This window comes from Oncorhynchus clarkii, chromosome 17, assembly GCF_045791955.1.
Source record: "Oncorhynchus clarkii lewisi isolate Uvic-CL-2024 chromosome 17, UVic_Ocla_1.0, whole genome shotgun sequence".
NCBI classification, from domain to species: Eukaryota; Metazoa; Chordata; class Actinopteri; order Salmoniformes; family Salmonidae; genus Oncorhynchus; species Oncorhynchus clarkii.
The window spans coordinates 4,977,858-4,992,326 of record NC_092163.1 but is presented as its reverse complement, the minus strand read 5'-3'; the positions used below and the strand labels follow the sequence as shown (position 1 = coordinate 4,992,326).

Here is a 14,469-nt window from a genome sequence, read left to right as displayed (position 1 = left end):
CTGGGTCTCGACCCCGCCCTGTGCGACTGGGTACTGGACTTCCTGACGGGCCGCCCCCAGGTGGTGAGGGTAGGCAACAACATCTCCTCCCTGCTGATCCTCAACACTGGGGCCCCACAAGGGTGCGTTCTGAGCCCTCTCCTGTACTCCCTGTTCACCCACGACTGCGTGGCCACGCACGCCTCCAACTCAATCATCAAGTTTGCGGACGACACAACAGTGGTAGGCTTGATTACCAACAACGACGAGACGGCCTACAGGGAGGAGGTGAGGGCCCTCGGAGTGTGGTGTCAGGAAAATAACCTCACACTCAACGTCAACAAAACTAAGGAGATGATTGTGGACTTCAGGAAACAGCAGAGGGAACACCCCCCTATCCACATCGATGGAACAGTAGTGGAGAGGGTAGCAAGTTTTAAGTTCCTCGGCATACACATCACAGACAAACTGAATTGGTCCACTCACACAGACAGCATCGTGAAGAAGGCGCAGCAGCGCCTCTTCAACCTCAGGAGGCTGAAGAAATTCGGCTTGTCACCAAAAGCACTCACAAACTTCTACAGATGCACAATCGAGAGCATCCTGGCGGGCTGTATCACCGCCTGGTATGGCAACTGCACCGCCCTCAACCGTAAGGCTCTCCAGAGGGTAGTGAGGTCTGCACAACGCATCACCGGGGGCAAACTACCTGCCCTCCAGGACACCTACACCACCCGATGTCACAGGAAGGCCATAAAGATCATCAAGGACATCAACCACCCGAGCCACTGCCTGTTCACCCCGCTATCATCCAGAAGGCGAGGTCAGTACAGGTGCATCAAAGCTGGGACCGAGAGACTGAAAAACAGCTTCTATCTCAAGGCCATCAGACTGTTAAACAGCCACCACTAACACTGAGTGGCTGCTGCCAACACACTGACACTGACTCAACTCCAGCCACTTTAATAATGGGAATTGATGGGAAATGATGTAAATATATCACTAGCCACTTTAAACAATGCTACCTTATATAATGTTACTTACCCTACATTATTCATCTCATATGCATACGTATATACTGTACTCTATATCATCGACTGTATCCTTATGTAATACATGTATCACTAGCCACTTTAAACTATGCCACTTGTTTACATACTCATCTCATTTGTACATACTGTACTCGATACCATCTACTGTATCTTGCCTATGCTGCTCTGTAACATCACTCATATATCCTTATGTACATATTCTTTATCCCCTTACACTGTGTACAAGACAGTAGTTTGGGAATTGTTAGTTAGATTACTGTTATTACTGCATTGTCGGAACTAGAAGCACAAGCATTTTGCTACACTCGCATTAACATCTGCTAACCATGTGTATGTGACAAATAACATTTGATTTGATTTGACTAATGAATCAAAACATGCTTCTCTTTGTACGTTTCCATATAATATTGACTTCTATAATAAACTTTTTGTCTGAAAATAAAATAATTTCCGTAACTGCGTTATCCACTCTAGTCAGCAGTTGGCGATGTTCGTTTTTCTCGCGATACTACTTGCGTGACGTATAATCTAGTTGACGGGGACGGGACACTTCAACAACAGTTAGCCACCTCGCCGAAATATTCAAGGTCTTTATACTATTTCGGTGTATATTAGCCATTGTGTTATAAACACACGTCTACCAGTTACCCAATTTCATTTCATATTTACGTTGTTCGCTAGCTGGTTGGTTAAATTTGCCTATCACTAGTCTAATCGCTAATGCTAACTAGCTAGCTAACTTCCTCGACCATGAGCGCACTAAGATACTGCCATACTAAAGAGGAGGTCGGATGGACGGAGAAAGAAACTCTGGTGAAAGAGGAGAAGGAAGAGGATGATGTCGCAGTTAAAATAGAAGTAGAGGACGAGGCTGTTACTGTGAAAGAAGAAGAAACTGTTAAAATAGAAGTAGAGGATGAGGCTGTTACTGTGAAAGAAGAAGAGATGGACGTTAGAGTGAACGAAGACAAAGGAGAGTTCGGAGTGAAAGAGGAGGGGGATGTTACCAAAGATATTTATATCTGTGATGTAAAAAAAGAGGAGGAGGAGGATGCAGTTTTTGGAGTGGAGGGAGAGATAACTGTCACATTGAAAGAAGAAGAGGAGGAGACAGGAGATCTGATTAACACCAGTAAGTAATCGAAGTAAAGTTGGTTTTATTTACAATCATTAAAATATATTCACATATTAAATGCCTACTTTTACAACCTTTGATTTGCATCGATGTGTTGATTTGATAGAATCAACACAATGTAAAAAATGCATTTAAATCTCTGATCTGCACTAACTTTTTTCATGGGTTGTCGTAGAAACCTCAGAACCCGTGCTTAATATTCTAAACTGGTCTGGTCTACTTTCACAACCTTTGATTTGGGAAAAAAAAGAGTGAATCATTGATTTGATAGAAAGACATCAAATCATTAAAGGCATTTAAATCTATTTGATTAAAAAAGTTTTTGTGGATAAGAGATGTAGCCCTTTCCATCACTCACAGCCCATATGTCATCCAGTTTATGGGTTGAAAATGGCAGGTTTGGTCACGCCATACATGACGTCAGAGCTCAGTGGCTGTACAGTAACACGCTATACATGACGTCAGAGCTCAGTGGATGTACAGTAACACGCTATACATGATGTCAGAGCTCAGTGGCTGTACAGTAACACGCTATACATGACGTCAGAGCTCAGCGGATGTACAGTGACATGCTATACATGACGTCAGAGCTCAGTGGCTGTACAGTAACACGCTATACATGACGTCAGAGCTCAGTGGCTGTACAGTAACATGCTATACATGACGTCAGAACTCACTTTCTCTGCTGTGTGGGTTTCGACTGACAGCCGTTATAAACTGGAGCGTGGAGCGCAACAAGAAGATGCCCCCCTCCCTCCCTCCCGCTAATGGGGCTACTTCTGCACATTAGTGGTTGTCTGAGTGGAATGCTGTAAATCAAGAGGAGTTGATGTTGTCTGAAAGATGAAATGTTGAGGATTATAAGAAATACCGCATCGATGTCATAGAAGCAAACGACACAGCAGTGAGTCCTAATTGTTCACTTCACATCATTTACAATATCAAGGTTTATGAGCCGTATGTTTGATCCACAGTTACAAGGATGGCATTATAATACAATCAAATTGTATTGGTCACATACACATGGTTAGCAGATGTTATTGGTCACATACACATGGTTAGCAGATGTTATTGGTCACATACACATGGTTAGCAGATGTTATTGGTCACATACACATGGTTAGCAGATGTTAATGGTCACATACACATGGTTAGCAGATGTTATTGGTCACATACACATGGTTAGCAGATGTTATTGGTCACATACACATGGTTAGCAGATGTTATTGGTCACATACACATGGTTAGCAGATGTTATTGGTCACATACACATGGTTAGCAGTAAATATTCTTAATTAAAGTGGAATTATTAGTGACTAGTGTTCCATTTATTAAAGTGGCCAATGATATCAAGTCTGTAGATAGGCAGCCGCCTCTCTGTGCTAGTGATGGCTGTTTAGCAGTCTGATGGCCTTGAGATAGAAGCTGTTTTTCAGACTCTCGGTCCCAGCTTTGATGCACCTGTACTGATCTCGCCTTCTGGATGATAGCGGGCTGAACAGGCAGTGGCTCAGGTGGTTATTGTCCTTGATTATCTTTTTTTGCCTTCCTGTGACATCGGTTGTTGAATGTGTCCTGGAGGGCAGGTAGTTTACCCCCAGTGATGCTTTGTGCAGACCGCACCACCCTCTGGAGAGCCCTTTGGTTGTGGACGGTGCAGTTGAACCAGGAACACATCGACAACAGCCACCCTCGAAGCGGCATTACCCATCGCTCCACAAAAGCCGCGGCCCTTGCAGAGCAAGGGGAACGACTACTCCAAGTCTCAGAGCGAGTGACGTAGCTAGCCATTTCACATCGGTTACACCAGCCTAATCTCGGGAGTTGATAGTCATAAAGTCATAAACAGCTCAATGCTTGAAGCATTGCGAAGAGCTGCTGGAAAAACGCACGAAAGCGCGGTTTGATTGAATGCTTACGAGCCTGCTGCTGCCTACCATCTCTCAGGCAGACTGCTCTATCAAATCGTAGACTTAGTCATAACATGATAACACACAGAAATACGAGCCTTAGATCATTAATATGGTCGAAACGTTTATTCTTTCAGTTAAATATGGAACCGTTCCGTATTATCTGACGGGGGGCATCCCTCAGTCTAAATATTCCTGTTACATTGTAACAACCTTCAATGTTATGTCATAGTTACGTAAAATTCTGGCAAATTAGTTCGCCACGAGCCAGGCGGCCCAAACTGTTGCATATACCCTTGACTCTGCGTGCAATGAACGCAAGAGAAGTGACACAATTTCACCTGGTTAATATTGCCTGCTAACCTGGATTTCTTTTAGCTAAATATGCAGGTTTAAAAATATATACTTCTTTGTATTGATTTTAAGAAAGGCATTGATGTTTATGTTTAGGGACAGTCGTGCAACGATTGTGCTTTTTTCCCAAATGCGCTTTTGTTAAATTATCCCCGGTTTGGCGAAGTTGGCTCTCTTTGTTAGGAAGAAATAGTCTTCACACAGTTCGCAACGAGCCAGGCAGCCCAAACTATTGCATATACCCTGACCCTTTATGGTTAGGTACACGTTGGAGCAACGACAGTACTTTTTTGCGAATGCGCAGCGCATCGATTATATCAGGTCACGCTAGATAAACTAGTAATATCATCAACCATGTGTAGTTAACTAGTGATTATGATTGATTGATTGATTGTTTTTTATAAGATAAGTTTAATGCTAGCTAGCAGCTTACCTTGGCTTCTTACTGCATTCACGTAACAGACAGGCTCCTCGTGGAGTGCAATGTGAGGCAGGTGGTTAGAGCATTGGACTAGTTAACCGTAAGGTTGCAAGATTGAATCCCCGAGCTGACAAGGTAAAAATCTGTCGTTCTGCCCCTGAACAGGCAGTTAACCCACCGTTCCTAGGCCGTCATTGAAAATATGAATGTGTTCTTAACTGACTTGCCTAGTTAAATAATGGTGTAAAAAAAAAAACAGCAAAATCGGTCTCCAAAAATACCGATTTCCGATTGTTATGAAAACTTGAAATCGGCCCTAATTAATCGGCCATTACGATTAATCGGTCAACCTCTACTGTAGGCCGTCTCGTCATTGTTGGTCATCAAGCCTACCACTGTTGTGTCGTCTGCAAACTTGATGATTGAGTTGGAGGCGTGCGTGGCCACGCAGTCGTGGGTGAACAAGGGAGTACATGAGGGGGCTGGGAACGCACCCTTGTGGGGCCCCAGTGTTGATGATCAGCGGAGTGGAGATGTTGTTTCCTACCTTCACCACCTAGGGGTGGCCCGTCAGGAAGTCCAGGACCCAGTTGCAGAGGACGGGGTCAAGACCCAGGGACTCGAGCTTAATGATGAGTTTGGAGGGTACTATGGTGTTGAATGCTGAGCTGTAGTCAATGAACAGCATTCGTACATAGGTATTCCTCTGGTCTAGATGGGATAGGGCAGTGTGATGGCGATTGCATCGTCTATGGACTCTATGGTCTAGGGTGTCAGGTAGAGTGTCAGGTAGGGTGTCAGGTAGGGTGTCAGGTAGGGTGTCAGGTAGGGTGTCAGGTAGGGTGTCAGGTAAGGTGGAGGTGATATGCTCCTTGACTAGTCTCTCAAAGCACTTCATGATGACAGAAGTGAGTGCTACGGGGCGATTGTCATTTAGTTCAGTTACCTTGGCTTTCTTGGGAACAGGAACAATGGTGGCCCTCTTGAAGCATGTGGGGACAACAGACTGGAATAGGGAGAGATTGAATATGTCCGTAAACGCACCCTGTGTAGTCCTGAACAGAATGAGCCTATGTTTGTTGTACCGTGAAGAAAAATGACAATCTGTTTGTCTGAAGTGCCTTGTGAAAGCCTAACACTGTAAAATCGTAGTCTATAGCTTATCCATTTTGGCAATATAATAAGCATTCAAATGACGCCCACCTGACCCAGATTCCGATTTATAATGGAATGTTTTTTGGATTGTGGCAACAACAACAGTAATTGTGTGTTGGTGGGGAAGCAGGGCTGTGTTCCAAACAAAAAATGATAATTGGGCTTGCTTCAGTTCCTCAACTGCAAAGCTAGGAGAGCTAAAAAAAAAAGCACCTTATAGTTGAAGGCTCTTCTCTTGAATCATAAAAGTGCATTGAAATTACACTATATATGCAAAAGTATGTGGACACCCCTTCAAATGAGTGGATTCAGCTATTTCAGCTACACCCGTTGCTGACAGGTGTATGAAATCAAGCACACAGCCATGCAATCTCCATAAACAACCAATGGCAGTAGAATGGCCTTACTGAAGAGCGTGGCTCAATTCAGTTTGTCAAATTTCTGCCCTGCTAGAGCTGCCCCGGTCAACTGTAAGTTTTGTTATTGTGAAGTGGAAACGTTTAGGATCAACAACGGCTTGGCCGCAAGGTGGTAGGACACACAAGCTCACAAAACGGGACCGCCAAGTGCTGAAGCGCTTAGCGCGTTAAAATTGTCTGTCCTTGGTTGCAACACTCACTACCGAGTTCCAAACTGCCTCTGGAAGCTTCATGAAATGGGTTTCCATGGCTGAGAAGCCACACACAAGCCTAAGATCACCATGCTTAATGCCAAGCGTCGGCTGGAGTAGTGTAAAGCTCGTCACCATTGGATGCTGGGGCAGTGGAAACGCCTTCTCTGGAGTGATGAATCACGCTACACCATCTGGAAGTCCGACGGAAGATTCTGGGTTTGGCGGATTCCAGGAGAACGTTACCTGCCCCAATGCATAGTGCCAACTGTAAAGTTTGGTGGAGGAGGAATAATGGTCTCGGGCTGTTTTTCATGGTTCGGGCTAGGCCCCCTATCTTATCTAGGCGATTCTGTGCTTCCATCTTTGTGGCAACAGTTATGGGAAGGCCCTTTCCTGTTTCAGCATGAACATGCCCCCCAGTGCACAAATCCAGGTCCATACAGAAATGGTTTGTCGAGATCGGTGTGATAATAGGTAAATGAATCCAACTAAATGAATCGAACTAAACGAATCGAACGAAATGAATCGAACGAAATGAATCAAACGAAATGAATCCAACTAAATGAATCCAACTCAACGAATCCAACTAAACGAATCCAACAAAACGAATCCAACTAAACGAATCCAACTCAACGAATCCAACTAAACGAATCCAACTAAATGATTCACTCGATTCCAGATGATGTTCAGGAGGTGTCTGATTAAGTTCGGATGCTGCAGGGTTTACAGGCCCTGTGTGTTGTAGTATATCTCAGCTTAGCTCTCTGGCTGAGCTCCTGGGATTCTCTCAGCTGACTGTTCTGGATCTCTGGATGTCGTTCTGTTGGATGGGACCTGTGTTGTATATCTCAGCTTAGCTCTCTGGCTGAGCTCCTGGGATTCTCTCAGCTGACTGTTCTGGATCTCTGGATGTCGTTCTGTTGGATGGGACCTGTGTTGTATATCTCAGCTTAGCTCTCTGGCTGAGCTCCTGGGATTCTCTCAGCTGACTGTTCTGGATCTCTGGATGTCGTTCTGTTGGATGGGACCTGTGTTGTATATCTCAGCTTAGCTCTCTGGCTGAGCTCCTGGGATTCTCTCAGCTGACTGTTCTGGATCTCTGGATGTCGTTCTGTTGGTTGGGACCTGTGTGTGTTCCCTTGGATGCTACTGTAGTGTAACGGTCTCTCTGGCTGAGCTCCTGGGATTCTCTCAGCTGACTGTTCTGGATCTCTGGAGTATTTCTATATGGAGTATTTCTATATGGGGTACTTCTATATTATGGTGTATTTCTATATGGGGTACTTCTATATTATGGTGTATTTCTATATGGTGTATTTCTATATGGAATATGGAGTATTTCTATATGAAGTATGGAGTATTTCTATATGAAGTATTTCTATATGGAATATGGAGTATTTCTATATGGGGTTTTTCTATATGGAGTATTTCTATATGGAATATGGAGTATTTCTATATGGAGTATTTCTATATGGAATATTCTATATGGGGCATTTCTATATGGAGTATTTCTATATGGAGTATTTCTATATGGAATATTTCTATATGGAATATGGAGTATTTCTATATGGAGTATTTCTATATGGAATATGGAGTATTTCTATATGGAGTATTTCTATATGAAGTATTTCTATATGGAGTATTTCTATATGAAGTATTTCTATATGGAATATTCTATATGGGGCATTTCTATATGGAGTATTTCTATATGAAGTATGGAGTATTTCTATATGAAGTATTTCTATATGGAAAATGGAGTATTTCTATATGGGGTTTTTCTATATGGAGTATTTCTATATGGAATATGGAGTATTTCTATATGGAGTATTTCTATATGGAATATTCTATATGGGGCATTTCTATATGGAGTATTTCTATATGGAATATTTCTATATGGAATATGGAGTATTTCTATATGGAGTATTTCTATATGGAAAATGGAGTATTTCTATATGGAGTATTTCTATATGGAGTATTTCTATATGGAGTATTTCTATATGGAATGTGGAGTATTTCTATATGGAGTATTTCTATATGGAGTATTTCTATATGGAATATGGAGTATTTCTATATGGAGTATTTCTATATGGAGTATTTCTATATGGAGTATTTCTATATGGAGTATTTCTATATGGAATATTCTATATGGGGCATTTCTATATGGAGTATTTCTATATGGAGTATGGAGTATTTCTATATGGAGTATTTCTATATGGAGTATGGAGTATTTCTATATGGAGTATTTCTATATGGAGTATTTCTATATGGAATATTCTATATGGGGCATTTCTATATGGAGTATTTCTATATGGAGTATTTCTATATGGAGTATGTAGTTTCTATATGGAGTATTTCTATATGGAGTATTTCTATATGGAATATGGAGTATTTCTATATGGAGTATTTCTATATGGAATATTCTATATGGGGCATTTCTATATGGAGTATTTCTATATGGAGTATTTCTATATGGAGTATTTCTATATGGAGTATTTCTATATGGAATATGGAGTATTTCTATAAGGAGTATTTCTATATGGAATATTCTATATGGGGCATTTCTATATGGAGTATTTCTATATGGAGCATTTCTATATGGAATATTTCTATATGGAATATGGAGTATTTCTATATGGAGTATTTCTATATGGGGTTTTTCTATATGGAGTATTTCTATATGGAATATGGAGTATTTCTATATGGAGTATTTCTATATGGAATATTCTATATGGGGCATTTCTATATGGAGTATTTCTATATGGAGTATTTCTATATGGAATATTTCTATATGGAATATGGAGTATTTCTATATGGAGTATTTCTATTTGGAATATGGAGTATTTCTATATGGAGTATTTCTATATGGAGTATTTCTATTTGGAGTATTTCTATATGGAATATGGAGTATTTCTATATGGAGTATTTCTATATGGAGTATTTCTATATGGAGTATTTCTATATGGAATATGGAGTATTTCTATATGGAGTATTTCTATATGGAGTATTTCTATATGGAATATGGAGTATTTCTATATGGAGTATTTCTATATGGAGTATTTCTATATGGAGTATTTCTATATGGAATATTCTATATGGGGCATTTCTATATGGAGTATTTCTATATGGAGTATGGAGTATTTCTATATGGAGTATTTCTATATGGAGTATGGAGTATTTCTATATGGAGTATTTCTATATGGAGTATTTCTATATGGAATATTCTATATGGGGCATTTCTATATGGAGTATTTCTTTATGGAGTATGTAGTTTCTATATGGAGTATTTCTATATGGAGTATTTCTATATGGAGTATTTCTATATGGAATATGGAGTATTTCTATATGGAGTATTTCTATATGGAATATTCTATATGGGGCATTTCTATATGGAGTATTTCTATATGGAGTATTTCTATATGGAATATTTCTATATGGAATATGGAGTATTTCTATATGGAGTATTTCTATATGGAGTATGGAGTATTTCTATATGGAGTATTTCTATATGGAGTATTTCTATATGCAGTATTTCTATATGGAGTATTTCTATATGGAGTATTTCTATATGGAATATGGAGTATTTCTATATGGAGTATTTCTATATGGAGTATTTCTATATGGAATATGGAGTATTTCTATATGGAGTATTTCTATATGGAGTATTTCTATATGGAGTATTTCTATATGGAGTATTTCTATATGGAATATTCTATATGGGGCATTTCTATATGGAGTATTTCTATATGGAGTATGGAGTATTTCTATATGGAGTATTTCTATATGGAGTATTTCTATATGGAATATTCTATATGGGGCATTTCTATATGGAGTATTTCTATATGGAGTATTTCTATATGGAATATGGAGTTTCTATATGGAGTATTTCTATATGGAGTATTTCTATATGGAATATGGAGTATTTCTATATGGAGTATTTCTATATGGAATATTCTATATGGGGCATTTCTATATGGAATATTTCTATATGGGGCATTTCTATATGGAGTATTTCTATATGGAGTATGTAGTTTCTATATGGAGTATTTCTATATGGAGTATGTAGTTTCTATATGGAGTATTTCTATATGGAGTATTTCTATATGGAGTATTTCTATATGGAATATGGAGTATTTCTATATGGAGTATTTCTATATGGAATATTCTATATGGGGCATTTCTATATGAAGTATTTCTATATGGAATATTCTATATGGGGCATTTCCATATGGGGCATTTCTATATGGAGTATTTCTATATGGAGTATTTCTATATGGAATATGGAGTATTTCTATATGGAGTATTTCTATATGGATAATTTATATATAGAGTATGGAGTATTTCTATATGGGGCATTTCTATATGGAGTATTTCTATATGGAGTATTTCTATATTCCCGAAATACACCTTTAATTCTCATAAATGTATAGATTAGATTAATTTAAAGACTAAATATTAAGATAAAATAAGATTATAAATAAAAACGTATTATTATAAATATATATTTCTAAAGTACCCTTCATTGTAATGAATTAAGTTTACATGTGAGAATTGCCAATCTGAGATACTAAAACAATTTTTTCACTTTTACGATGGTGTGGAATCGCCTATGTATTAAAGTGATGAGGTGTGATGGTTCCATACAACTGCCTCCTCATAAGTGTTTTTGAAAATTATGGGCATTTTCTGAAACCTGACCTCAGGTTATTGGGGGGGGGGGGGGGGGATCTAGTCTAGATTAAACCTCATAGGAAGACAGTTTTATCATGTGGAGGTTTCATTCAGGTCTCTGTTTAGTATTTAACTAAATAATCTGTTGTCTTTGACAGGAGAAAGACCACACTCTCACAACAGGAAGAGTCCCTCAGGGGAACCAGACCCAGAGACGCCAAATCCAGCCAGACGACACCACTGCTCCCAGTGTGGAAAGCATTTTACCAAGTTACAGAACCTAAAACAGCATGAGAGGACACACAAAGGAGAAAAGCCTTTTCAATGCTTTCAGTGTGAAAAAATATTTTCATATTCACAGGATTTAAAAAAGCATGAGAGGACACACACAGGAGAAATGCCCTTCCAATGCTCCCAGTGTGGAAAGGGTTTTAACCGGTTAGGGAACCTGAAAGAACATACAATAATACACACAGTAAAGAAGCCTCACCACTGCTCCCAGTGTGGAAAGAGTTTTAACCGGTTAGGGAATCTGAAAAAGCATGAGAGAATACACTCTGGAGTGAAGCCTTACCAGTGTTCCTATTGTGGAAAGAAGTTTACTCAGTTAGAGAACCTGAAGGAGCATGAAAGGACACACACAGGGGAGAAACCACACCATTGCTCTCAGTGTGGAAAGGCTTTTACCACGTCACGAAACCTTAAAGAGCATAAGACGAAACACACCGGAGAAAAGCCTTTCCACTGCTCCCTGTGTGGAAAGAATTTTACCCATTTAGGGAACCTGAAGAAACATGAGAGAATACATTCTGGAGATAAGCCGTACCCCTGTTCCCACTGTGGAAGGAGTTTTAGGTGGTTAGGAACCTTAAAGCAACATGAGAGAATACACACAGGAGAGAAGCCTTTCCAATGTTCCCAGTGTGGAAAGGGTTTTACCCAGTTAGGTAACCTAAAAGCTCATGAGAGGACACACTCAGGAGAAAAGCCTTTCCAATGTTCCCAGTGTGGAAAGAGTTTTACTGTGTTTGTGAGCCTAAAAGAGCATAAGAGAATACACACAGGAGAGAAGCCCTACCAATGCTCCCACTGTGGCAAGAGTTTTAGGGGGTTAGGGAACCAGAAAAAACATGAGAGGACACACACAGGACAAAAGCCTTACTAATTTTCTCAATGTGGAAAGAGTTATAACCAGTTAAGCACCTGAAATCACATGAAATAAAACATTTAGGTGTGAAGCCTTTCCACTGCTCCCATTTTAGTTCCATGGCTATGATTTCCGCATATTTACACTTTCGGACATTTGCCCATAGACTGGCCTGTAACTTGGAGAGGGTGGAGCTTTTGGTTCCGGTTCCGATCCCAGTTCTATCTCGTCTCTTAACACATATGGATCCAGAACTTCATCAAGTGTTACCAACCCAGTAACTAACCCACGGATGTTGTTGCACTCGCTTTGTCTAAGGGGTGCTAAGCCTAGTTACATGGTCTGTAACCTGAATGAATGAATGTATGCATTTATGTGAGAAATCAGTTCATGGACCTAGGTGCCAGTCCAAGACGACTATTATTTGTTTAGATGGTGACGAAACGTAAACATGCCAAAATCATCATCCGCAAAGTCTTCACCACCGCCAACCTCACAATCATCATCCCCATGACAACCAAGGACAATGATAGCAGTTCCAGATCAGACTAGCCTACGTCCTCCTCTTCCCGGTGTTCAAAGGGCCGTACGGTTAAAGAAGTGTTTGTACCAGTTGGTCATGACAGTGGGAAGTCCATCCTGTCTGACTGTGCCCACCCTTTTTACACCAGGGGTTCTTAAACCTTTTTCAGCCTGGGACCCAAATTTTTAAAAAATCTGTGTTTTCGTGGGACCCAAGTTGATTAAAATATGCAACTATGTGTAAAATATTGGTTGATTTCATTGCCCTTATGCCTAAAACAAATGTAATATAAACAAAAACATATAACAATGATATGAAATACCCATAAAAAGCCCAAATCATGTTTATTCTTTAAAAAAAACTTTTACATATCTGTCTAGGTTGGACCTGTTGCTGTACAAATACAATAAATCATTTTCATTCTGAACTGGAATAAACTGATTGATCACATCACACAGATGTAGAACAGAACACACACACACACACAGACTCAGTTTTTGATAGTGCAACCCTAAGTAACAGTACAGATGAAAAATGATCAGGCCTACCGTACATGGAAAGTATTGTTGAAAAAAAAGTCTAAGTAGGAACTGTTTCTGTTAAAATACAATAACTATTTGTATTATTCTGAACTGGAATAAACTGATCAAACCACACACAGGTTGAAGTTTTCAACAAGCTTGTCTATTCCAGACTCCGGTTATGACAGAGCAACACGGAGGTCATGCTCAGCATTGAGTCACAGGAGAGGGGGGGCAGAAATGCCTTCTGGAACATGTGTACGTTCATGTGCCTTAATAACAAACTGGTTTGCCATCTGTAAATACCAATACAATTGTTAAACTACGAGCCTAGTTGGTTTAGCCAACGGAAAAAGACATGAACCTTCCCTCCTCTAGCCACGATTGGCTGAGATAATTGATGGGCTGGACATGCCGAGAGATGAGTTCGGATTGGTCTGCCAGGTAGCTTCTGTCTATAACATGAGCTGATCAGTATCTTTCTAATGTTTCTTGTTTTCTCTCATGTTTTTCCACTGAGGCCGATACGTAAAAGCTTAATAAAGAGCAGTGTGGGAGTTTCTTGTTATTTTCTCCATTGAAACAAAAGATCAGCTCAGATGTGCAAGTGCCTTTTGAAGTTGTGATAGTGGCAAAATATGTATTTTGGATGTAGCGGTTGTTAGCTTGAATGCTAACGCTCATTGACACAGGCTGGTAGCAAAGCTAGCCAAAGAGCAAGTGCTTTTTAATTATAAAGCAATTGATTTGCGACGATGACACAAACATTACACTAAGCAGGACTTTCAAATTAACCTTACAATTGTAATTCAAAAGTAGTGTGAAATGGACTCATATTCAACCTGTAAATGGAGGCTATTTTTGCTGGCAGCCTATGAGAACTCCCCTGAGATTTCCCCCATGGTGAATTAGTGAATTGCAACGCAGATCTTAATGCTGCAATTTTTGCAATCACAAGAAAGGGGCCTATGTTGGAGGGGCCTATGTTGGA

The 14,469-nt window shown here is 40.0% G+C and overlaps 1 protein-coding gene across 1 annotated transcript; it reads left to right on the top strand.

Moving 5' to 3' along the window:
- The first annotated feature begins 1,553 nt into the window (after window positions 1-1,553).
- On the top strand, window positions 1,554-12,967 carry LOC139370111 (zinc finger protein 135-like). The gene is made up of 2 exons (XM_071109430.1): window positions 1,554-2,163; window positions 11,446-12,967. The coding sequence occupies exons 1-2, from the start codon at window positions 1,782-1,784 to the stop codon at window positions 12,450-12,452; spliced, it is 1,389 nt and encodes a 462-aa protein (XP_070965531.1). The 5' UTR covers window positions 1,554-1,781; the 3' UTR covers window positions 12,453-12,967.
- Window positions 12,968-14,469: the final 1,502 nt, after the last annotated feature.